Source organism: Parus major, chromosome 2 (assembly GCF_001522545.3).
Source record: "Parus major isolate Abel chromosome 2, Parus_major1.1, whole genome shotgun sequence".
Lineage (NCBI taxonomy): Eukaryota > Metazoa > Chordata > Aves > Passeriformes > Paridae > Parus > Parus major.
This window is the reverse complement of record NC_031769.1, coordinates 114,457,150-114,482,507: the sequence shown is the minus strand read 5'-3', so window position 1 is coordinate 114,482,507 and position 25,358 is coordinate 114,457,150. Positions and strand designations below refer to the sequence as shown.

The 25,358-nt window shown below is 38.4% G+C and overlaps 1 protein-coding gene across 3 annotated transcripts in view; it reads left to right on the top strand.

The window, feature by feature from the left end:
* Positions 1-16,437, top strand: part of CA8 (carbonic anhydrase 8) — a 47,006-nt gene extending 30,569 nt beyond the window's left edge. For all 3 annotated transcript variants that reach the window (XM_015619202.2, XM_015619203.2, XM_015619201.2), the window contains 2 exons: positions 4,838-5,007; positions 15,773-16,437. In XM_015619202.2, the coding sequence (XP_015474688.1) occupies positions 4,838-4,972 (135 nt within the window). In that variant the 3' untranslated portion in view covers positions 4,973-5,007; positions 15,773-16,437. The remainder of the gene's footprint in view (positions 1-4,837; positions 5,008-15,772) is intronic.
* The last annotated feature ends 8,921 nt before the right edge of the window (positions 16,438-25,358 follow it).

Here is a 25,358-nt window from a genome sequence, read left to right as displayed (position 1 = left end):
CCTGAAAGGAATATTGTGCCTGGAGAAAAGACCCATAGTGGAGGGGCAAAGACTGATATTCACAACCATGGCCTTTGTTAGGTGAGGGGTAGCTGGTTTGTGTTGCTGCATTCCTTTGATAGGTGTAAACCCAATCCAAAACCATTGCAGTGATGAAGGGCATACAAGTCATGGAGCAGCTTTTCCCTCCCACTGGCACTGTATGTGGGTGAGAAGTGGCACTGAAGTCGAGTGATGGATTGGAGCAGACTTATGCCAGGATGATCCCCTATGCTTGTCATAGATAAGTATCAACTAGAAAAAAATTCCTCAGTGATATTTATGATTGCAGCATTAAAGTTAAGGTTGTGCAGGAAAGATAATTATTAAGAACTTGAAAGGCTTTTGCCAAGGTGGGTTAAAAAAATATTTCATCAGATATTTCTTTCAGATGTCAATAAAAAATAAGTACGTCAATAAAATTAATATATATGAAGGATAAATATGGGATAAGCGAGAGGAGATGATTCTGGGATTCGTAAATTGAAAGGTATTGTGAGCTCTCCATGATGTCCAAAATAAGATTTTGCTGGTTCTAGAATATTTTGCTATAGCCTAAAATTCCAAGATTTTAAATTGTAATTAGCATTTTGGCTGCAGTGATATACCTTGCCTATTTTGTGCATGTGGGCATGAGTGCCTATGAGAGATTTCATTTAATCACAGAACCGCAGAATGATTTGGGTTGGAAGGGACCTCTGGAGATCATCTATTCCAAATGCCCTGCTAAAGTGGGTTCATCTAGAGCAGGTTGCCCAGGCGAGATTAGAAATGCAAGGGCTTTTGTCTATGGAAAATAAGAGGATGTAGTATAGGATATACCATTTTGAATCTTCCATGGAAGGCTGGTAGAGGCATTTAATTTTTTTGAGCCAGCTTGTAGTATTAAATCATAGATTTCAGTGCAAATGCATTTCTAATGGGTTTAAATACATTATTTTTACATGAGTCATTACCTTGTAGAACCTTCTTCTTTGGGATGCTAATGAAATGCCAAGTGCTTTATAAAAATACAAGTAACATCTGTGGTTATAGCCAGTGAGAGACAAATTCAAGGCTACTTTAATTTTTCAGACCATGCAATAATCAAGTTCTGAGTGTCAATATTAAGCAAATAAAGAATAAAAAACCATAATATAATATGAAAAAAACCCATAATATAATATGAAATAGGTTTTAATTCTTTCCTCTGATCAAACTAGTTCATATATTGAGACAAAATTGCTAATTTTCTGCAATTAACACAGCAATATTGATCAGCTTAATGAAGTGCGGGTCATAAGGGCAAAAAAATGAATAAAACTGCCATTCTATTTCATGGTCACACTCATAAAATATTTTATACATTTTGTTACTTTGAAGTAATGAAATTACTGTTCTGACAGTCACAATATGCTGACCATTACAAAGTAGAGAACCTTTTTTTTTTTCCTGAAGACATTTTAAGATGGTAAAGTTCAGCTGATGAGTTGTGTGCTACTGAATTAAGTCAATGTTAAGTGAAAGGAGATCTGAGTGTGCTGTTTATACGAATAGCAAAAGAGTAATTCAGGACTGCAGCATCAGGATGTGTTTTCCTGGAATCCTGAGAAATGCTGTTTCCTTACTGGAAGTAGTTTTCTTTGTCATGAGACTTGCATGAAAAAAGTCCTTCGTGGGTCATTCTGTGCATATTCCTGTCCTCCTATCGTGATTTTTGTCATCCTCACTTGACTTACCTTGAAATGCACTGCCCAGAAAGAACCGTGTTGATTCTTTTTGTGAGAAACCCCACACAAGCATATACACTGCTGAAATCCAGTGGGGGAAAACTCTTATTAGGCCAGTAAAAAGCAGGAAATAATTGAAAAAGACTTGGTTGTGCTTCTCTCCGCTATATTTTAAAAAAATGGGACATTTGTGAATAATCTGCTTTGTGGTTCACTGAAGCCCAGAATGAGTGCACTGTCTAAGGCACTCAGAGTAGGGATTTTAAACAATGATGCAGAAGGAGCTGTCATTCTGCTGTATTCATTGTCAGAGTTAACTGGTCTTTTATTGAATGGCATGGTCTCTAGACCTTTTGTCTACCTCATTCAGAATCAAAAACTGCCAAAGGACAGAAATAGTAACTAGCATATGGAGCTGTAGTGGAAATTGTGCAAAATTTATGTAAACTGTAAGATAAAGCACTCAGAGCTTCATGGTATTGTGGGTGCTGGGAAGTAGGTCTGTGTTCTTGGAAGGTGTCATGGAGACATGTGAAATTGTCAAACAGAAGGATAATAGTTCTATGCCTCATATGAAGGAAATGTTTATAGAAAACATGCAAATTCTTAGTTTTGTGTGCTTTATTCTTCAGCAAATATGTAAGTGAAACAGAAGAACATGGTATTCAGGATCTGAACACAATGAATGGTAAAAAAAAATTCTACACAACATGAACACGAACTGTTTTACTCAGTCGAAATGCAACTGTTCACATTGTGGATTTGCCTCTACACTGGTTAGAAGTTACTACCAAATTTCAGTGTGAACAGGCATAGGTCATCCTTAGTGTCTTCTGGGCAGGAGAAGAACTTTTTAAAGTGGCTATTCCTGGTAAATGTGTGTGGATATCCAAGGGTGCTTAGCCATATGCCTCTAAAAATCTGTTTCATTGGCAGTCCTGCAGGGTGTACTCCATAGCGTTGGCTTATGAAGGGTTGGGAGGAGATGATAAGTGGTGAAACAGGATGATCAGGGCACACAAACTACTTTGCCACATGGAAATGTAATAAGGAAAGTAGTTTTGGCACAGTAGGGTCCCAGGGAGAAGTACTTCTCACGAGTAGAGCAAACCACCATGTGTGCAGAGGGTCTCTGTCCTGGCAGTCTGAACCATGGAAGGAACAGCTAAACAAGGAGGCTGTTGATCTCAGAAGAAATTCCCCCTTGGAGCAGAGCTACAATTCTTGACTTTCCTAAAGACTAAAGAGCAGGCACAGAGATCAGGTCAGTTCTACTCTCCTGACTGAAGAAACTGGAAGCTGCTTTGTGAGGAGTACCTCCTGGAGAAAGACTTCACTGTGGGAACTGGGACGGAGCATTTGTAGTTACTGTAGGAGACAGCTCACAAATGCCAGCTTTGCAGAGAGTCTGCTCTTTCCTCTCCTTCATCTGTGTTTGTTTGAAGTATCTCATTCTCACAAGATCAAACAAAAGCCACGTTTTTGTAAAGTGCTCCTTCCTAAACTGCAATTATCTCAGACTTGCCAGAGTTGATTCAGATGGTGAAAGAGGATGCTTTTACAAAACGACTTCAGTGATTTACCAGCTCTTGAGTTCTGAAGACTTTTTCAATTCCAAGCTGGTAGTGGGTTTGTTTTCAGTTTGCTTTAAGTAAACAACAACAACAACAAAAATCTTCCATAACAGGATTCTGTCTCTAAAAGCACCTTCAAGGAGCTTTTTTCATTTTTGCAGTCTAAGCTCTTGCCTTATATCTCAGTTGCCAGAAGCTGAGTTGATTTCCAAGCACACTGTTTTTTTGAGGAAAATGAAGCAGAGAAGAGCTAAGCTAGCCTCTAAATCAAGTAAATAAGTCTGTATCAGTACTGCTATAGAGTGGAAAACAGCAATGAGGGCAGTTGTGTTCCAGGTTGCAGTAAGAAAGTATTCTCTGGAAGGAGGCAGGATAAGAATAAAACTGCCATTACCTGCTGTTTAGTACCTCATTTAATTTAATTCTGGAATCATGCTTACATTTTCTCTGTAATATTTCCTAGGGTGTTTTTCATGGAGAAATTATCTCTGTAATGTTTATGATGTTAAAATGATTGTGTAGGCTCCATTTTACTTTCTTTGTATCTTCAGTTTCAAGTTAGAGATGGACTGCATAGTGAAGCATCACAGGGTCAGTAAAATTACAAAAGGCTGAGGCTTTTGGGGAGTCATCCATTAAGTATATTTGCTGTATCCAGCTAAGAGAGCTTGTGAATAAATCAAGGAAACATATTTTTTTCTAGTAGTTGTAACTATTTAAAGTAACAGACACCACTCAGCATTGGTGAACAGTAAGAAGTGTTTTATCACACAGCACTTGATGCTAATACCAGGGATGGAGATGGAAGCTGCTCATATTCTTCCCTACAGCAGATTTAGATTTAGAAAAATCTAAAAAGAGTCTATAAGCAAGAAACAAATTTGTTTTGGCTCAACTGAAATACTTTCTATTTATTTTTTACTGTATTTGACTTTCTGACTGTCAACATGTACAGATCTTTTGAAGCAGTATTTTGTTTTGATCACATAAACTGTATTTTTCCATATAAAATGTCAACAGACATCCTCTAAAACTAGGAATCTGTTCAGTACTCTTCTGATTTAGAAGATAACAACAGTTTCAGGCAGTAAATAAATCACTAGGAGAATTTTCAAACAATTTGTAGTCAAGCAAGTTATTCCTGAAATCCCCTTCTTTGAAGAAGACCAGAATTACTACTCTAAGCACACAGCAGTCAGGCTGATTCATAGAATATAATCTGCAATGGCCAAGATGGTTGTAGATCCTAAAAGAAGTTGTGAATAGGCAGAGGTTAAGTTTGTTAAACCATGTGCATAAGAGTTCTTGTTTTTCTCTGTATCTCAAGTGTTCTGACAGTGCTGATAACTATTTTAAAATATTATTAATGTTATTAATTACTGACCTTACTATATGGCACCTGAACACTCCAGATTTCAAAGCTGTGGAATTGGCGGGACAAGGCTGGTTTTTATCATTAGTCCCATGGTGAAGAATGTGTCCCAGCTTCTTCATTTCTGTTTTTCTGTCTTTCAGATAGAGGAATTTCGAAGACTGAGGACTCATGTTAAAGGTGCTGAACTTTTAGAGGGCTCTGATGGAATCCTAGGAGATAACTTCAGACCAACTCAGCCACTTAGTGATAGAGTCATCAGGGCTGCATTTCAGTAGCAGAGGAGGAAGGACAGTGATGAATCTTCAGTCAGGTAAGTAAAAACTTAGGGGAAAAGTCAAAACTTTGAAATAATTTAGCTAAAGTAGAAAATGCACTTAATTTTAGCTAATGCTATGATACGTTGTCATAACTGTAAATTTTGACCCTGTAATATCTTTTTCATCCTGTGTGTAATAGTTTGGTTATGTCATGGTTTAACTCCAGTTGGCAACCAAGCCCCACAAACTGCTCAGTCACTTTGGTGTGGTGGGATGGGAGAGAGACTCAGAAGGGTAAAATTGAGAGAATTTGTGGGTTGAAGAAAAGACAGTTGATAGGTAAAGCAAAAGGCATTCATGCAAGCAAAGCAATAGAAAACAAGAAAGTCATTCACCACTATCCAGGCAGTGAATTGCGATGCCTATTTACTTCATAATTACTTCTTGTAGCTTTAAATTCATCCTGCTGCAGTGAGGAAGAGCACTCTATGCCTTGGTTATGTGGTATATTTCCCCAGTTACTGAGTTTTACTGGTTGATTTCTCACCATGTCTCTAGAAGACCAGCCATCATTGCTGGATCTTTTCACCCTCACTACTACAGGGTAGTAGTTGTGGAAGGAGGCACTCTTTTTTTTCTTTTTTTTTTTTAAAAAAAACCCCAAAAACGTGGCAATGAGATTCAAAGAGAGTAAAAGTCCAGGGAAGTGGTTGAGTCACCATTCCTAAAGGCATTTAAGATGTGTAGATGTGATTTGAGGGACATGGCTTAGTGGTGGACTTGGCAATGCTGGGTTAATAGTAGAACATGATGATCTTGAAGGTCTTTTCTGACTTAAACAATTTTATTATTCTAAGACAAATTGAAATTAATGAGCTGAGGCACCAGCTTTACGGTTGATTTTGAAAAGAAGTGATCCCACTTTAATGCAAGTAATAGGAGAGAAAGTCTGGGGAATCTTCAAGAAAATAATCTGTTTGATTGCTTTCTTCAATAAATACTACTGCTTTTTAACATAATAAAGTTTTTCCTCTAGTTTTCCACAAAGAACTTTATTTAAATAATAGAAACATTGGGTATTCCCCATTACTCTATTTACTGTTGAAATACATCATATAAAAGCCTCAGATTTTCTATCTTCATATTCCTTCAAAGCTACAAAATAACAGATTCTTCTGGGGTTTCATCTGGAAAGCATGCTGCTAAAAGGGTTTTGATAAACTGTTTTGGGTAAGGATATTTATTTGCACTTTAAATTCTTGCCCTTGCTAGTTCCTATCAGGTTGTGGAGTTAAGCGCATTCAGAGCATGCTCCGGGTCCAGTCTCCAGTTTCATGTGAAGTAACAAATGATCAGGCAGCAGATAACCCATAAAAAATCTGATAATCCAAAAAAGAAATCCATTGAAACTATGTGAAAAGATTATCCTCCCTCCTGCATATGATAGAAATTATTAAATTGACTAGGACATTTCATGGTCTTTCCGTATAGCATAAGCATTCGATATAGTGTATGCATCTAAACATTTTTGAAGTAAGGGTTTATTTGTATTTTATAACCCTACTTAATATTTGCATCCCAGAAGTTAAACAAAAACCCCAAAACATTGATTAATTTTTAAAATATTATTTTCTTATTCCCATATTTAATTTTGGGTGTATTCCTAAGACCAATTCTCAATTACATGGTTCTCTGCGGTAACCAAGTGTTGTCACTTTAATCTTGAAATGGATGTTTCAAATTCATCCCAGCTTCTGCATAAAAATTACTTGGGAAAATTGTAGCAATATTAAAGTACAATTTTTCTCAGAGAGTGAATAATGCCCTCAGGCCAGTGCAGGTAATTCAAGTCTGTAACAGTGAAATTACTTGACACACTGAGTTTGAATTTTAAGCATGAAAGAGTTTCCTTTACAATGATGGAATTGAAATGTTAAAATTTCTCTTTTGCTTTCATGTTTGAAATTTTATTACATTTGTCAATACTTATAAAGATTTGTTCTATATAATAAGATTTATCTCAGCTTTGCTTCACAAAATAATCTGCAGTTTTAATTCCCAAATGATGGAATTTTTAATGCAAAGTAATAGTCCTCACTGTAGGGCCATACTAATTGTGGACACTCAAGCACTGAGGAAGAGCCGTGACTCCTGACACAGTGTAGCTCACAGAAGAAATTATACTTGTTTCCCTACACCTAATTGAATTATTTATTGGAAGATCTTTTCAGTTTTGTGTGCATCAGTCCAAGTAGCACTGAACTAATCAAGGTTTCATTATATATATTTGCTCTTAAGTTTAGGGAGCTGAAAAAAAGGAAGTGTAAAAGGAAATCACGTGGCTTTGTTCACAGTTCTTCTATGCAACAGGGTAAAAAGGGAAGGAAACAATCCTACTTACTTTGTAGTGATTTCCTCACACCTCTCCAGGAGGAAGGTGTTGAGGAACAGTAGCTCCTCACACGGACCTCAGAAATCCTGGAAAAGATTTCTTCCTTCACAGGAACGAGGGAAGTCCCTTAAGCTGGGATTGCTGGCAGCAGCTGAATATTGCTATGAAGACTCAGTAGTAGATGGGGAAGTAATAGTTTTCTGGGTAGCATCTTCCTAGTGATTCAAGAGGAGCATTTCTGCTTTTCAAAGCACAGATTACCTTTCCTTTTAAAGCTCTGGTATATCTTTAATATTACAATTACAAACACACTGGCTGACTTTTCTTACACACTGGTCTCTCTGCCAAGGTTGCTGGAACTCCTGCCAGTAAAATTTTAATTATTTTTTTTGTTCCAAGCCAGAGTGGCACAGCCGGTTGAAGAACCTTGAGGAATGTTAGCTTGCCATGACTTTGTTACTCTGTCAGGGAAAGAAGAAGACAAATGTTTCAGTAGTGTATCCACAGGAGTAGAAAGGGGTTTTTTGAAAGGTCTAATTAATTTTGACTGAATCAGAAGGCAGGCTCTATACACACCATGCTCCCAGAGCTTCAGAACATCTGCTCCTCAGCCTTGATTTAAGCCTTGACAAAACTGAACCCTTTGTGGGTTATGATCAAATGGCATATGTTGGTCTTTGATGTAATTTCTTCTAATTTGTTGAGTAAGAAGCAGAGTTGACACAAACATGGAATAACATGGTGTGTAATACCACGGAAAGAGATTTTTTTTTTTTTTTTTTAATGTTCCTCTTACATGGAAAAGCCCAGATCTCAAAATATTCCTCTCCAGTTCTAAGACAAAGTTTGGCCAGGCTCTAAAGGGGGCCTTCAGGATGACAGATATAACTTTGTAGCTTCTCTGCTTCCTTTAACCCAGTGGATTTTAGAAAAATTTTGCTGCTATCTAGTTATCCTCTCCTGGCTCTGCTTCTTTTCTCCTCAAACATATCTCTCTCATATAGCTTGGGGTTAATGAGCTTTTGGATTCTGTTTTGGTAGGGTTTTTGACATGCATCCAAATTACATCCCATTAGATGACCTTTTAATCCTCCTTCTGCTGCAGTTGCTGAAGTTTTCAAATACATTTCTTTTGAAAAAGCCATGTAAAAAAATTCTAACCTTTTTAACTCATAGTGAAAGAATCAGTTGGGTGTTAAGGAGTTTGAAGGAAAAGTTCAGTACAGATTTGCTTTCAGACATAGAAGGTTAAAAAATTGAGATGAGATTTAGAGAGCGAAGAACAATAGAATAACAGGGTAGTTGTAATTGAAAGATGCCTCTGGAGATCTATTAGTTCTATCCTCTGCTCAAAGCAGTGTTAACTACAGTGGGTTGCACAAAGCCACATCCAGCTGGGTTTTGAATATCATAAGGATGAAGACTCCTTAATCTTTGTAAGCAGATTGTACCTGTGTACTCCTGCAGGGAAAAAGGTTTTTCTTAATTTTAAATGAAATTTCCTGTATTTCAGTTTGTACCCATTGCCTCTTCTCCTTTCACTGGATGCAGCTGAAGATGCAGTCTGGTTCCATCTTTTCTACTTGTTCTCATGAAGTATTTATGAAATACTTTATTTATTATTTATACATTGATAAAATCCCTGTTGAAACATCTTTTCTGGAGGCTGGGCAGTTTCAGCTTTCTCAGCCATCCTTTTATGGCAGGTGCTCCAATCCCTTAGCATGATTGTAGCCTGTTGCTGATCTCCAGTTTCTTCTGAACTGGGGAACCTAGGACTGGACCTAGTGCTCCAGAGGTTCTATCAGTGTTGAATAGAAGCATTTCCCTTCACCTGCTGGCAGTGGTTTTCCTAGTGCAGCCCAGAAAGCTGCAGAACTTCATTATTGCCTTGGGTGCATTACTGACTTAGCTTGAACTTGAGGTTTGCCAGGACTCCCCAGTCCTTTTCTGAAAGAGAATAGAAGGGATAACATTGTGACTTCCTCAGTGTTGATGCTAGTTTCTTTTTTACTTTCTGCTTGACTCAGAACCCTTGCTATGGTCATTGAGCTATTTCTTGATAATTTCAGATAATCTTGGAATAAGATTTATTTGACAGCTGTAGGTCTGACACACTATTTCTCAATATATGAATTGTGACTATTCCAGAAGGCTTGCTGGAATTTTGGGCTTTGACACCTTTTCTAATGGATAAATACTTTTCCAGTGGTGCATTCTTCACTGAAGACAGCATTATTTGTGGTTTCCAATGGATTTATCACCCCCTCTCTTTAATTCTTGTTGCTTTACATGTAGCTGATGGACATGCCTTTCCACTCTTTAATGTCAGCTTTATCTGTGAACGAGCAAGACTTCTGATTTCAAATACTTGAATATCAACTTGATGTTGTAATGATAATGAACTCAGTTTGGCATACCAATGTGTCTTCATCCCTTTATACACCAGGGTGTATACACATGATTCCATGCAGAGCTGGTAAATGGCATTGCTCCTATTTACTAAGAGGAGGTCAAATAGCTGCCTGTTATAGAAGTCATTAAAATTCACATGAATCTTTTAATACAAGACAGTAAGAGCTTGTTCTAAAAGACAATTTGCTAGAATAATATTTTCTTTTTAAAGTGAAAAACTTTAATTTCCTTTCCTTTGAGAATAATTAATAAGAATGTGATCTCTAGTGTGTTGTCTCAAAACTCCCCATCTCAGACACAATTTATTATGTGTTCATAATTATCCTCCAAATGTGGTGGTGTCTCATACCTACTCCATCTACATACATACATTAGTCAAGTTCTCCTGAATTTTTTTCATTCTTGACTGATTCAGAAATTCCTGAGAAAGCATCAATTTTTATATATACAAGTTTATATACACACCCATACACATGCATCTGTGGTAGACCTCAGACTGCAAGCATCTGCAAGTTTATCCAATGTCCTGTAGGTTATGGTAGCAGAAATTAATTCAGATTAAAAGCACATTTAATATAATGACTGTTTTCCTAGAAGTAAATTCAAGATTAGAGAAAAAAAACAACAGATGACATCATTAAAACAGCAAGGTTAGGGGAACAGGAAGGTGTAATTTAGGGTGGGAGGAACAGAGACTGCATTTCTGATGCTGCAGAGACTCTCGGCATGATAGTGAGAAGTCTGAGCAGACAAGGAGAAACTGGCACAACATTAGTTCCACAGCAATGAGAGAGGGCGATGTGGTGACTGCATCTGTGAATTTTGTGCATTTTGTGAATGGATAATGCTTTTGAAGCTGTTGAGCAGTTCTGGTGGCAACAAAATCATGTTGCTCCTTTCCCAGGATATTGAACAGGGGATGCCAGTGCGAATGAACTAGAACTAAACAGGTGGTGGTGCACTCTCCTCTTTATGGAATTGTGAATTGTATGAAAACAGATTGTAGAATATGAAAGAACATTCAAATCCAGAGTCAGCCGTGCAGTTGTACCTTGCCTTTGAGAAATGGGAAGGGTGATGGAATGCTATGGACTGTATTTCTGTGTTAAAAGATCTCAAGTGAAATTTCTATTTTAATGGACATTTACAATAGTAATCCACATGTTTTTACTCTCAGTTTACTAGAAGCATTTTCAATTTGTGAAGTTCACAATTGAGTTGCTCTGCAGAAGTTCTGACACTTGGTGATTTTATCCTTTCCTATTGTGTAGGTCCAGAGCTGGAATGAGCTGTCAGCAGCCATGCATCATTAGGCTACTACAACTGTTCTTATCATTTTCCTGTTTGAAAAAACCCAAATCAACCCAACAGAAAGATTATCAACATTAATTCTTTAGAAATGCAAACACCAGTTTCCTAGATCTGTTGAAATATGAGTGTTTATGCTGTTTCTAAGTGAGTGATATTTTTATTGGTCATTGTTAGTCTCCATGAATTTAGAGTTTGTGCTTAGAAGGTGATTGGTTTAATTGTTCAGTTTCAGTTTTTTAAAGAAACTGAACTTCATGTTATCACCAAAACTGATGATTGTACTTCTGTATTTAAGGTCTTATGCCCAGTGCCCAACCTTCTGCTGCCACTTCAGAGTTCTTGAGAATGTGCTTACACTTGAGTGCAGGACTGTAGGACAGAGGGCAAAACACCTTTGGCTTGTGAGCCACACACCATAGTCGGAGGCCTACTGGAAACAGAACTTTTGGAGCCTTCAGGCAACCAAAATCTCCAGGAATGGATGAAAAAGGGTGCCTTTTGAGGTTGTTTTTCACTACTTCATTGTACTAGCAGGGAGTAGGGTGTGCACTGAGATTGCAAGTGAACCCTGTAATATCAGCATAATTTTTTTCCCACTGCTCATGATTCAAATTAGTGACTAGAAAAAGACTTTCATTGCTTATGTGACATACCTCTGACTTGGGGGCCAGAATGTAGAGACTTGGTAGCCAGAGGCAGACAGAAGTCATAGACTGGTCCTTGCTGTGGTAGGTATATATGTGTCCAGGCCAGGATAGCAGGTGATCAAACCTAAATGAGAAAGAAAACCATTTTGAGTTTTTAGTGTTAGTATCATATTGGAATTGTTCAGTTCCTTACTGAGCTTTTTTTAGAAATACAGGAATTGTGGAGGAATGGAAAATGGTCAAAATGTTAAGAAGCAAGGAGGAAAGATTACTGTGCTTCCTTTTCAAAGCTAAAAAAGTCATAAAGTAGTCTAGGAAACAGATCCCTGCTTATGCTTCAAATAAGATACTTCATGGTGACAAGTGCTCCTAAATTTTGTGACCTGTGAGTTTCTATCATCATCACACAGTCTTTCCTATTCATAATTCACTGTTACTGTCAACTTTTCATAAAAAGAGTTTTGAGAGTGTAATTCCCAGCAGCTTACCATAAACCATGTATGGTTTGTAGACTGCTACTTGGGAACTGAAAATGTAGCCAGGAACCCAGAGTCATATAAAAGACCCTCATAACATATTCATTAGCGATCACAACAAACAAGTTAGAGTCTGAACACACATTGAAACTCTGCCACGGTATTTTCACTTCTGGGGAAAATGGTGCAAGTAAGTGGTGTGTCAAAATAGTAGGAAGCTTCAATCATCATTGATAAAGCTACACCCATTTTTGGAAAAAGAGAGTAGAGCATAATATAAAATATAATACAATAGGCTTTCAAATACCAAAGGTACTAGAAGGACAGGTACACATGTCTGTACAATACAGAGAAGAGAGCCTGCAATATGCTTTCCTTCTTCACCAATGTTACACAAGTTAGGCACTGGAAGTGCACTCTGTTTTACCTGGATGAAATCACACAGATTTAAGCAGAACATTATTACTCCATTGAAACTGAAGATCCAGGTAGGCCCAGATCCTTACTCTTATTGGAATTTTAATTCTGATTATTTCGTATGGATAAAGACAATGCAATGAAAAATATACAAACTCTTCCTAAGCAAACAGACGTGTTTTGTAAATAAATAGCAATGAAAACTACCAAGCTATTTGGATTACTGAAAATGTTTTTGCAACTGATACTTGCCACTCAAGAAACACAGTGTCTGTACTAACTGATGTTAGCAATGTTTTATGGATAAGAGCAGAGATTATGACAGAGCAGTGCTACCCAACAAAACTTTATTTAAAAACATTTATGCATCCCCATAGCTCAAGACAAACAAAGATATATTTTAGTTAGCTAGATGTAGCCAAATGCCCACAGAACTTGATGTTGATTTCATGAATTGTAACCTTTTCATGGAAGGAATGCAAAGCGTTTCAAGAAAGATAAGTTTGATCAGGTACTCAGTTCTCTTTTCTGAGACACTCTGAATCCATGCCTGGCTGTACATTCAGCTGCTGTTTTTAGGAAGGTGTAGGTGTTTTGTCAGTATTATACTGGTTTTGTCACCCATGTCTTTTGTTTTTTAAAAGCTTTTTGATTTATCTTAATGTTAGGGAGGAGAAGGCAAGATTCCTTCCATAAAGAAAAAGAAAGATAGGACATTTGTGAGACAATGGGGGTAAGGAATATGGTCAGACAAAAGAAGTGGAAAAGCTCTCCAGAAAGGAGATTGACTAGTTTTAAGCAGCAGAATAAAGGTTTTGATCTTGTGCATTGATCTTGACCTAAAGCTGCTGCAGTGGGACATCTTACTTCCCCCCCCCCCATCAGATGGAAAGACATATTATCATGGCCATCCTATTTAATTTCTCCAGTCTCTTTATTTGCACTTTCTCAACACTTCTGGAAGACTTTGAAAAATAATCCTTTTCACTGAAGTTTTCTCATCTCTTCTCTTTTAAATATGTTCTCTCTATTGCTATAGGAACATTGGGACCTTTGGTTCTTAAAAATATAACAGCTTTGCTCCTTATCTTTGCTCCTGCTTCTTTTCCTTGTTTCTGAGATGAAATTTATAGTTTTCCATTTGTCCCAGTTTTGTGCAAGAAAATTTTTTCTGTAAAGAATATAGGTGCATAAAATTTCTATATGAAAGAATTAGATATAAATATTCTTAGAAAAATAATGATTTTTCTTTTTTTTAAATTCTGAGGTTGATTTCTGAGCTTTGATTAACCTTGTTAATATTTTTTTTTCCAAACCATGGGAATTATGAAGATTTTGAAGGTATTTACACTTCATGACACTGATCCTGGAAAGTTTTCTTTGGGAATAGTTATTTGATCTGTAGAGGACCAGAAAGTAGGAAAGTTATTGTTAAACAAGAATAAACAAGTGTAAACATGGATAACAATACTACCAATGCATACAGTGTTTTGCCAGACAATACGTTAAGTATTTCTGTAACAAACACAGCTGAAATCTTCAGACTGGCTCATAATTAGGCTCCTTTCAAAAAGTAATTCATTAATACAATAGGCATCAAATCCCAGTTCAACTTAATTTCACTGACTTTGACTTTTGGACTAAAAGCATTAAGCTTGAACTAGCTAAAAATGTACAAAATGTGCATTCAATTAAAGAGTAATTAGATACTCAATCACCCTTACATCACACGAGGGATTATCCAAGAAGGAAGAGAGGTACTACTCACTGCAGTGTGTAAAACAATTTTCTTAATTAGTTTAGCACTAATTGAGATTGAAGAAGTGTCACTGTGTCACAGCATTAGTTTACCTAAATGGAATCTTAAAAACACAAAGGTTTTAGCCTCTTTTGAACTTTCTCACGTGGATTGTTCAGTCTTAGTCACTGATCCAGTGATGTCTGGCCACAGAAATGGAAACTTTCTGTTCACTTCAGGGTGGGGGCAGTTGGTCCCTGCACCCTTGTATCAGTAGTCCACTGAAAAACATGCCAAGAGTTTTTCCAGAGATGGAGAATAACTTGTTATTATTACTTGGTTGTTTTGTTTTTTCATTTTACACCTTTATACCAAGCCCCAGGAAGAACTTGGAATCCTCTGTGCTGTGTAAAACCTGCTGCTTACAGCCTGCCTTAGGAGGCAGCTGGTAGCAAGTTCTTCTAGTGGACCATCAAATGGTGCTGCTGCCACACAACGTGGTTTTTGGGGGCTACTGAGTGATAACCAGGGAGTATGTGGAAATCACAGATTGTCTTGTGGATGGGCACTGACTTTGTAGCAGTGCTGCTGGTCACTGACAACCTCTACACCCCCTTCCCCTGTCAGGACCAGAGTGGGAACTCTCTGGAATGTGTTGACTTCCTGCAAGCACTCGTAGCCCCAGGTGACCATTTGCACACGAGCACTTTCAGATTGTTTGTGTGTACACACTGAGCTATTGTTAGCACTATAATAACCTTGGGGGAAAAAAATAAGGAAATGATTAGTACAACAGAATGAAGCAGTCAGACACTCTCATACCCACTGGTTTTGAACTGAGAGCACTGGGGCAATCTGTGATTCCTAAGGTCATACCAAAGCACATGAATACATGTTTGCATGAAATCAAATATTAATGTTGCTGATGGATAAGAATATTACTGCTATTAGGAGAAATAGGGTGATTGCTTTCTATCCCTTGAGCCTACCTGACTCCCATGAGAGCTAGTACTCAGCATTTGACTCAGTAAGGCCCCTAAAATAGTAAATGGTAAAAAGTTCTCTGTGACCAGTATATTTTTTTTGAGTTTGCTACCATGAGCACCAGTTTCAGTTACCAGACTGATTCAGAAAGCCAATTGTAAAACTTTGTTTCGAATTCATAATTTTACCACTGCATTTAACTTTGCATTTTTACTGCCATTTCCTCCATTGCTAGTAAATCTTGCAGCACTGCCTCTACCCTAAAAGAGAAGAATCAGTACCATTATGTCACTGAAGTACATACCCTGAAACTGCTCCCACCTGCTGTCATGAAATCCCAGCTTTTAGTTTTCCCTGTCTCCCTGGCTGGATATAAACAGTCTTTCAGACCCACTGTGGAGGAATTTCAGTAACATAATTGTTCCATTCTCTTTTCAGAGAGGAGGAAGACAATGCTCCCACAGTGCCCGCAGATGAGAAATGGAAACTTTCGAGACTGCTGCTTCAGTTGAACCACAAAGCCTGTATTGTTTGTCTTCATCTAATTCAGCCTTGATAGACAGCTGTGACAGTTGGTCTGTCCACATGGTCCAGTAAAATTCTGGGAATGGGCTGTACATTAAAGGAAGAAAACATATTAAATCTTCCAATTCACACTGTTAACTATTTTAAAATTGTCATTATTGTTGCTTTTATAGCTACTTCGCCATAGCATTCAATAGTCATCTGTGATCCAGATAGTACTGAATATAAGCTTGGTATGAATGCTAATATGTAGAAATACTCATTATTGTTTTGAATGTTAGATTTACTTTTATTCCAAATCATCTCTTGTGCTGTCAGTAACCATATTTTCTGTAGAGGGGAGATGCATTCTACAAAGGTAATAAAAACATTGTTCACAAAGCGTATTATAGAAATTCAGAATTATTTTTTTTGGCAGAAAGGAGCACTTTGCTAAACATATGCACTTGACATGGTTTATCTGAATAAAGCTGAATGAAATTTACATTACTAGGAACATTACTGAAAAAAAAGGCAATTTAGGACGAAGTAAAATTAACCAATATAACAATAAACAGAATTGTCTGGATTATTTTCTACTTGGTGAGCCGTGGAACTTTGTGATATAGTGCTTGATTGAAGCAGAAAATTTTCAGTCTTTGTTCTCTTGTGAATTATGACAGTTCTATTTGTTCTGTGCATTGCTGAGGATGGTGGTCTGGGGACTTACTCTGCATGTCCTGAGCTCTCTGCACAGCATGGGGATTGCCACGCTGGGCCACACATGGCTTATCTGACAGAGAAGATAAGGCAAGGGTAGTCTGGACCAGCTAGTCAACATCATAGCTTCTAATTCGTGAGAAACAGCAAGATCTGGAAGACAGGGTCACTAATGTGGGAAGCAATAGCTTTGATCACCCTAGATATTAGTGAGGTCTCCTGTCCTAGCATGAGATCCATTGCAGAGATCTGTGTCAGTGGAAGAGCCCCAGAGGCACAGATGGCAACTTCCAGTCTGGAGCACAATGAAGATGCAAACTGAGGGCTCACAAAGGGGAGGCCACTCCCTTGGAGCTGATTGATCATCAGTCAAAAAGTCATTCCCAAGCAATGGTAAATGCAGAGTCAGAAGGCATCCTTAATCTACTTTGTCAAGGGTTATGGGGAGAGCTACTGCTGAATAATGAGTTACAAGCTCTCTGAGTAATTTATGTGTATATTAGTGGCAGCAGAAACAACAGGACAAACCCACACAGTGCATGTGAGCTGGGTGAGGGGGACCAGATATTGCTGACCACTCGATGTCTTTGTAAGTGGATGTACCGCAGAAATGCGTGTTTGCTTTGGATATAAGCCTTGGTAGCATGCATTGCAATAAATGCACAGAAAATGTAAAGCAAGCAGCCCACCATGAGATCATCTGTTCATTTGGGCTTGGGAGAGTAGCAATCAGCATGTTGTTCCTTGGGCTTAGAGAAACTTATATTTCATAGGGTTATCTCCACCTCCTACCCACATTTAATGAAATGTAACCCCGTTATCTATGTAAAATGGGTTCAAGACTCCAGTGCTGGCCAAAACCACACTTCCCACCTTCAGTGTGCAACATGTGCATGTTAGCAGCTTCACTGGCTGCTGCCCCTCTTCCTTCAGCAGTTACTCCCCAGGCAGCTGCAGCCAGAGCCCAACCCCAACACCTGATTACCAGACCCTGGCTTCCCACTGATCCACAGCATAACCACAGGACAGGAGAAGTCTCTGCTGCAATGGCCTGGCTGGACTGTCTGTAGTTTCTGACAGGAGCCTGATAATTTTTCTTAGTTGTCAGGTTTGGTACTAAAATCTTAGGAAAATAAAACTCTGTGAGCTGGAAGCCAACTGTTTTCTGCCAGGGCTGGTTTTGTCTCCTTGCACTCGGCAATGAACAAACCTCCAAAAGTGTAGTGAACCATGTTCCAAACCTGACAATTCTCAGGTTATATGCACAGTTCATTTAGATCTTTTCCCTTTGCATACAACATATTATTAACTACTGAGTGTTAACTGAAAGAACTGTAGTAGTAATGGCAAATATTGACATTATGATGAAATCTGAACTAGATTTACTGTAAATAAACAGGTTCCTTATCTTGGAGCTGGCTGATACTCCTGTGGCTGTGAAATACAGATGCTTTGCAAAGCAAATGACGTAATGTCTCCACCAAAATGTCCATTATTTCCCTTTCCTGTGCTCCCTTCCTGTGTTTGCTGTTCTTTCAAGCACTGCCTTGTGCAGCGAAATTCTAGTCATATAAATACTACTACTGAGGAATTGAAGTTAGTAAATTAGTCTCAACACTTGACAGACTTTTTTTTTCCTAGGCCTGGCTTTGAAAGAAAATAAAACCCACTGGTAAAAATACTTAAAGCAGTTCTGTGTCTTAAGAGCTGGATCTAATTATAACAACAAATTCATTCACAAAGCACACCCGTTCTAATTACACATTGGTCAACCCACATTCATTGTGTGTTGGGGAAAATTAGTCTTTCTGGTTTTGGTAGGAATCCACAGGGAGGAATTTTCAGGAAGGGCTCTTGGTGTATTATTTCAGTTACACTGCACCCATGAGAGGTTTTATTGAGTGTGGCAAGGCTCTGCTACTCTCCAATTGGAGTTCCACATGCCTGCCTTTGTATTAATATTTTTAAGAAATCATAAAAAACTGATAAAGGGGTTTTGAGGGTAGTGGAAGGCCATAAATTAATAATATCTTCTTCAGGCCTACAGCTACTGAAATTTAGAATCAGTTTGCTCTCTGGAAGTGTTTTTAAAGGTAAATGTTAATGGGCATAATACTTCACATAATTTTTGAGATTTATTAGAAATGTGAATTACAAGTTTCCAAGAGATATTGAGCAGTTGCACGCTTGTTGGTCACGAAATCAATGACATAATACTTAAAAAGCAACTTTGTGCTTTACCAGGCAAAAGCTGGTTCCACAGGCTTGTGATAAACTGTAGGAAGGTATTGGGAATAGGAAGAAATCCTTTCTTGAGAGAAGGAAGGTGAATTGGGGCAGATGCCTGCTGTCCGTGATCATCCCTCTGCATGTGACGTGTTCTTCATTTTCCTCCATAGTTTTCTGTAGCTCACAAAAATTTAGAGCCTTTAAACTCTTAGTTTGACTTCAGACCATAGTACAATGTTCTTTGCATGTTGGGCTGTGATCCTGGGCTCCCACTTAGCCAAATTAGAGGATCTTCTTGGAAAGCACTGTGCCTCCCTAAAGCTGCCTTTCCCCACAGCTCCCACCCTTCCTTTGTGTGAAAATTAAGTCATAGGTAGGTGGACAAATAATAAATTCTAGCCCTGATCCAGAAATATACCTGGGAGGTCAAAAGGAATAAACTAGTGTGGCTTAAAGGATAGGCTTGATCCCAGACATTACGCTGTCAAGAATGGGGTAGTGGCTGTGTATGGAAACAGATGTGAGGTAGGACATGAGTCTAAGAGGAAATGAGTGGTCCCTGGCCAGCATCCTGGTCTGCATCCTAAAGGTTGACTCATCTGTGTTCCTGACTCTTAGGGGGTAATTGAAGACTACTGTTGCTGAGGAGATAAAAGTGCCAACAACACGGCAACATAAAGAAAAATATTTTTACTGAGAAGTTTCAGCTGAATTTTGTGGAAACTGCAGAAGGAACAAGGAGAGGAGATCCATGCACATGCAGCTTCACAAGAAATCACACCAACCAGCATTTTCCAGACCCAGCCAGGGTGCAGCTGCCATAAGCACAGACTCACCTTCACTGAGTTTGACTGGTGGGCACAGCACTGGTGCAGTAATGACCTTGGGCAAATTATTCCTTTCATGGTTGTCACATCCACTCCAGTGAGAATGAAGGGAAGCTTCCTTTTTGTAGAAATGGGACGAGTCTCAGGGGGAATGACGGCTGCAGGGAAAAAGGAGAAAATCCTCTAGGGGTTGAGAACTGTGGAAGGAGTGCAGCTTTTGGCTTGCTTTTTCTTTCTTGGCTGGGTTTCACGGTGGCATCATCAGCCATGGAGTTTGCTTTGGGATGTGTTCTTCCTTGGTGCATCAGTGCTGCCTGCTCAGGTAGCTGGAGAACCACCCACTACCCCTCCTGAGGATAGACCATGCAGGACATTTTTGGAAGTGTTCATATGCACATTTTTTATGAAACTGTAGCTGCAATTGTAATTATACCTGTGCGTGTGTATTTGTCTCTTGAGAATGCTGCACATAAAAAAAACCAAAACAAACAACAACCTATTTTAAAAAACAAAAACAATTTAAAATGAATTGTAGAACTTCTAATTAAAGTTAATATATTTTGGTATGAAGACTATATGCCTTGCATAAAATGCTCAGCAGCCCTGTTGGTATTTGTATGATTTAGTTTCTCCCTTTGCTTAATGAATTTGTGTTAAAGTCCTGTTCCTTTTCTTTTTCCCTCATTATTCATTTTACAGCCCCAGGTCTTTTATATTGAATGCTGTTCGAGACTTGCTCTGAAGACATTAATCACTTTCTTGTGAGCCTTTCTCTTACAGTACTTGTTTGAATGCTTCAGGTGTATTAAAGAACTTTACAATCCCTTTGCATATGCCTTCTCCCCTCTACAATGTGAGGATTCCTCTCTGATCACAGATTATCTGTATGATGCCAGCTCTAAGAAAAGGACACAGCAATCAGCCATGTCAGAGAGAGATTCTTCATGTAGACCTGCAATGCATGTTGTCCTTGTCCAGGAGAACTTGTTATACCTTAACTTAGCCTTATTTGCAAATTAAAAACCCTGCATTGACTCAGTAGTCAAATCACCTCTTAAGTCTTCTCCCTGATTTGCTGGGATAATTACTTCTAATGCAAGGTTTGCTTTTCAGTGCTGGGTAATTTTTTTTGTAATTCTTCCATTCAGTATCTTCAAATGCTTCTCACCAGTGCCTTCCCATGCTGTTTACAGAGACAGTGGCAGCTTTTTTTGCTTCCTCTTGGCCTTCCCTAGAGCCTGACATCATCTTGATACAAAGAGGCCCTCCCCTCCCCAAATATCAGAGAAATAGCTGAAGATGGGGTAAAAGAAGGGAAATAGTATATAAACTTGGAAACAACTTGCCCTATAAAGTACACAATGAGCTGTTTAAACCTTGGATAACAAAGAAAAAGAAAGCTTAAAAATAACAAAGAAAAACAGCATAAAAAACTTCCTTAACTGTCCTTTTCACTAGCAGGGATGTGGTTGGAATTATTCCTTTTCCATTTCCATCTCAACTTGCTTGTGTTGGAAGTGATCCATTCTGGGTTGTGTAACACCAGCTGACTAGCCCACAGCCTACTCCCAAATCAGTGATCAGAAACCATATCCAGCCAGCCTTATTCCCTGAGACTGCTTCTCTCCTGCACCTTTCCCACCAGTGACAGGGAATTGGCTGCCTGTCCTTGGAAAGCAAACCTTATCCAAAACCTTGGGTGTTCACTGCATTCCCTGTGCTGGGTTACCTTCCCACCCCCACCACATCTCCTGAGATGGAAGACAGTAAAGAAATAAAGTCAAAACACAAACTCCATTCTTTTCTAAAGAAAAGCACTCGAGAAGGCCGGAGCTTCAAGCACATAAGCAACTCCAGTGCCTATTATTAAAGGTGATGTTTGTGTCTAAGATGAAGACAAAACCAACATGATCTTACATAGACATAAACTCTTTTCCTCCCTTAGGCTTTGGTATAAATATACACTACAAACAGTGCTTTCTGAAGTGCCTTCCATGTAAACATCTGGCAGTGGTGAGCATGAAACAGATGAAAGCTGTGATAAGTCAGTGAACACATACAGCTGGATATGATACACCATGTCAGCAATATTTTAAATAGCAGGTATAAAGCAGTTCTAGAGAATGTGGTTTAACCTCATGTTGTGAAGATATCAGGGTTTTTCTTTTTGGTGCACTATAGGTCTGAAGTGAGTTTCATTATCTTGGATTATAAACTGACAATGGCTTGGTCTCTTTAGCTCGGTAATCATATGCATGGCCAAGCAAAAAAGAAAAAAAAATGCAAATCAAAGGTAGCTGAAAGATTTATTCATGGCTTAGAAACATGTAGTAGTTCATATAGATAAGGAGATGTTTACTCAAGAGAAAAATAAAAAACAAACACAGAAGAATCTGAGAGCTGTGTGCTCTTGGCAGGGAAGCCACTAATGATTACCAAGTGCATGAGTCTCAGTGTGAAATTATAGGCTGTGATTAAGTGAATGGGCTGCAGCATTTTGAATCTTCTTGATTTTACATTTTGACCACCCCAGTTCCACACAATTTAAAATGGAATTCTAGAAACACATGAGGCCAGAGCATCTCAAAGTACCTGTGACTAGGGCTACAACGAATGAAAAAAAGTTCTTGCAGAGCCAAAGAATCTGTTTTCAACAGACCCAAGGTATCAGGCCTTCAGATGATGATATGATGGGGCACAATTTCTACAGGTGTCCTGTAAAGATATGTTAATTGCATTATATTATCCAGCCACTAGATGTCTGCATACTATAGAGCTTCAGGCAGGGTTTGTTTCCCCAGCATAAAAGGCAAATAAAGAAAATGTGTATCTGCAGATGTCTCTCTCTGTATCATAATTTGGCATCTATTTTTTTCTGACCTATGCCCCTTGTCCAAGGAGGGATCTGTGGGCAAAGAGATACTTGGCAATAAAAAATATGTGTATGGAAATGACTGGTTTCTGTTAAAACTTGAAAGTAAACAACAGATTAGGCCATATGTCAAGATCACATCTATTCAGATAAAATTCACAAATGCCAGAAATTAAATACAGCAGGGCCACCAGTAACTTTAGGAGCACCGTAAGTCCCAGGGCTGGTTTGACTCCAGTTCTTCAGGAAATCCCACTGTGTTTTGTTGCTTATTATTTGCAAAATGGAGCATCATCTGTTTGATTTCACTGGAATCAGAGCTCTAAGGTGAGCTGTGAGCACTGTGAGCCCACAGATATCCCCCAAGATCTTGTTTTGTAATAACAGTGTTAAAACAAGGACATGTCTTTCCTGAACTGTAGGACAGCCCAGACTAAGTGTGTTCTGCATGGGCAGTAGTTTTACAGACTTGTTTGACATAAACACTTTTCTCACAGGGTTTCCCCAAGGCACAGTGATCAGCAGCTCTTTCTAGGTGCTCACTGTGCTGAAATGCCAAGAATAGGATGGGAAAAAAAATAAATTCCAGTGCTTTCAGGGCCTTTGCTGCTGCCTGGAAAGCATATTCTGCTTGAGTTTAGATACAGCTTCAGAGGTTCCTCTTATCTGAATTCATGGGAATTAGTGACGTCTGTGAAGTCTTGTGAAAATTACTGGTTTACACAAGGCAGTACCTGCAGGGTCTCAAATGAGCACCACTACAGAGGCAGATTAACTGTGTCCTATAACCCTTGAATTGGAGCTCTTCCTCCTCTCTCCAAAGGCCTCTTCATATCTTTGGCATGTTGCTTTTATTTGCTGCTCCAAAACAAAACTTCCTCTTGCTTCTGATCTGCCACCTTTCCTTGCTGTTGTGAATTCTTTCCCAAACACATTTAGTAGTCGGTGACTGCAGAGCACAAACACTTTTTGTGTGCTACTTGATATTACAGTATTCACCCTTTCCAAAAAAGTTTTAAGTGGTATTCAAGACTTTCCATGCTTCTTTACATCTCCAGGCTAGTTAACAAATTAACAACTCATAAATTCAGTTTTTCATTAACAAAATTGAATCTAATATTAAGGATTCATTCTTATTTTAGAGTTGATTACCATAATTGTGATTGGTGTTACATCTCAATTAACTTCTTTTTAATCACTAAAAGGCTACTAAGCTCATTTCACACTGCTTTCATTTGGGTTCAAAATCAAAAGCAAAAAAGGAAGATCCAATAGGTTCCCGCATTTACGAGCTGCAAAAGCATTCTTTCACTGTCCTTAATAGTGATTGTCAAATTTGTGAAGCTTAGGAACAGATTGATGAGGAAATTTTTCTCTTTTTAAGAAGTGGAGGAATTGATAAAATGTCATTCCTACTTTTTGAATTAGAGCAGAATCCTGTTGCTATTTATGTGAATGCTATATTGGGCAGTTCTTCACTGTTTTTTTTTTTCTTTTTTTAATTCAAAAAGCCCCTGAAATTATTTTGTGAAAATGATTTGTCTTGAGGCAATCTCAGGGTTTTAAAAGTAAGGATTCAATGAAGGCCTTGGAAGATGGGTCTTTGTTCCACCTACAAGAAAAGGAAGTGCCCTTCTTGACATTCTTACAACTTTTCTGAATTACAATGAAGTTTTAATTAAGGTAGAATATGCTAAGTTACTGAGATTTTAAAGTTTAATCAGTTTTAGTATTGTTTTTTAGGGCTTTTGTTATATTAGCTAAATTTCTCTTGTCATCGAGCCTCCAGTGTCTGTATAGACCAACCTGCATTCAACATTTGTTTTGTTGTGTAGTTTCTTTTATTTCCCAAAGAGAGAAAAAAGAAAAAGGAATGTGTTTTGAGGAAGTATCTGTCAATTGTCCTGTAAATGAAGAGTGATAATATATGGTTACATTGCCAGCTCTTAATAGGAGAGACTTTGTGATCTTGAATATACAGCTCCTCTTGCTAATTAGCCAGTTAAAAAAAGAGCAATCTGGCATTACTTTGGGAATATTTTCATATAGAAAGAAATTTAGCTGGGCATAGATGAGATTGAATTTACATTTTTTAAATAATGCTTCTTTCTTACCGATTTCTAAGAAGGAAGAACCAAAATATATTCAGTTTTGGGCAACAAGAGATCAGGTCAAGAAACGCCCTTCTTCTCTCACTTTCCTTATGCTTCTCCCTTTTCCTGGCAGCCAGAAGAATGATAAAAAAGAATCAAAACATGGTGTCCTTTCCAGCAAAAAATTCCAGCAGACATTTTAGCTGTAGTGGACATACACAGGCAGAGGTAGGACTGTTGTCACCCAAATCAAAGCAGCTGCACCTGTAAAAGGAAAACATTTGGCTAGAGTAAGGAAAGAATAAGAGTCAAGTCTAAATCTGCTTTGAAGGGCTTTTCAATTGCTAATTTAATGAGATCATGTGGGGTTTTATATCTTCTTGTCTTCATTAGATTTTAATTAGATTTTTCCCCTCTTCTCCAGACAGAGTCCTCCCATTTTCTTATTACACTCTTCTGGTTTGTACCCAACAGCACAGCCTTGCCTTTAGAGCTGTGGCAAAAATACACTGTGTGTGCAATCCAGACTGCACTACCACAGTGACTGGCAATTACTTATGATCAACCAACATTAAAGTGGAGAGGTTCACTCTATGTCATGGAGTTACTTTACCTTTAAGAAAAGTTGAAGTTTCTGGGAACTGCCTGGAGTCTTTTCTCCTGACCAATTATCGGTCATTGCTGAGAATTGACAGCAGTTTAGGCCATTGAAAAGTGGGATCAACTTGTGAACCCTAGCTTAAAGTGTAAAACCAGAGCTCTCTTGGTTCTCTTTGTTT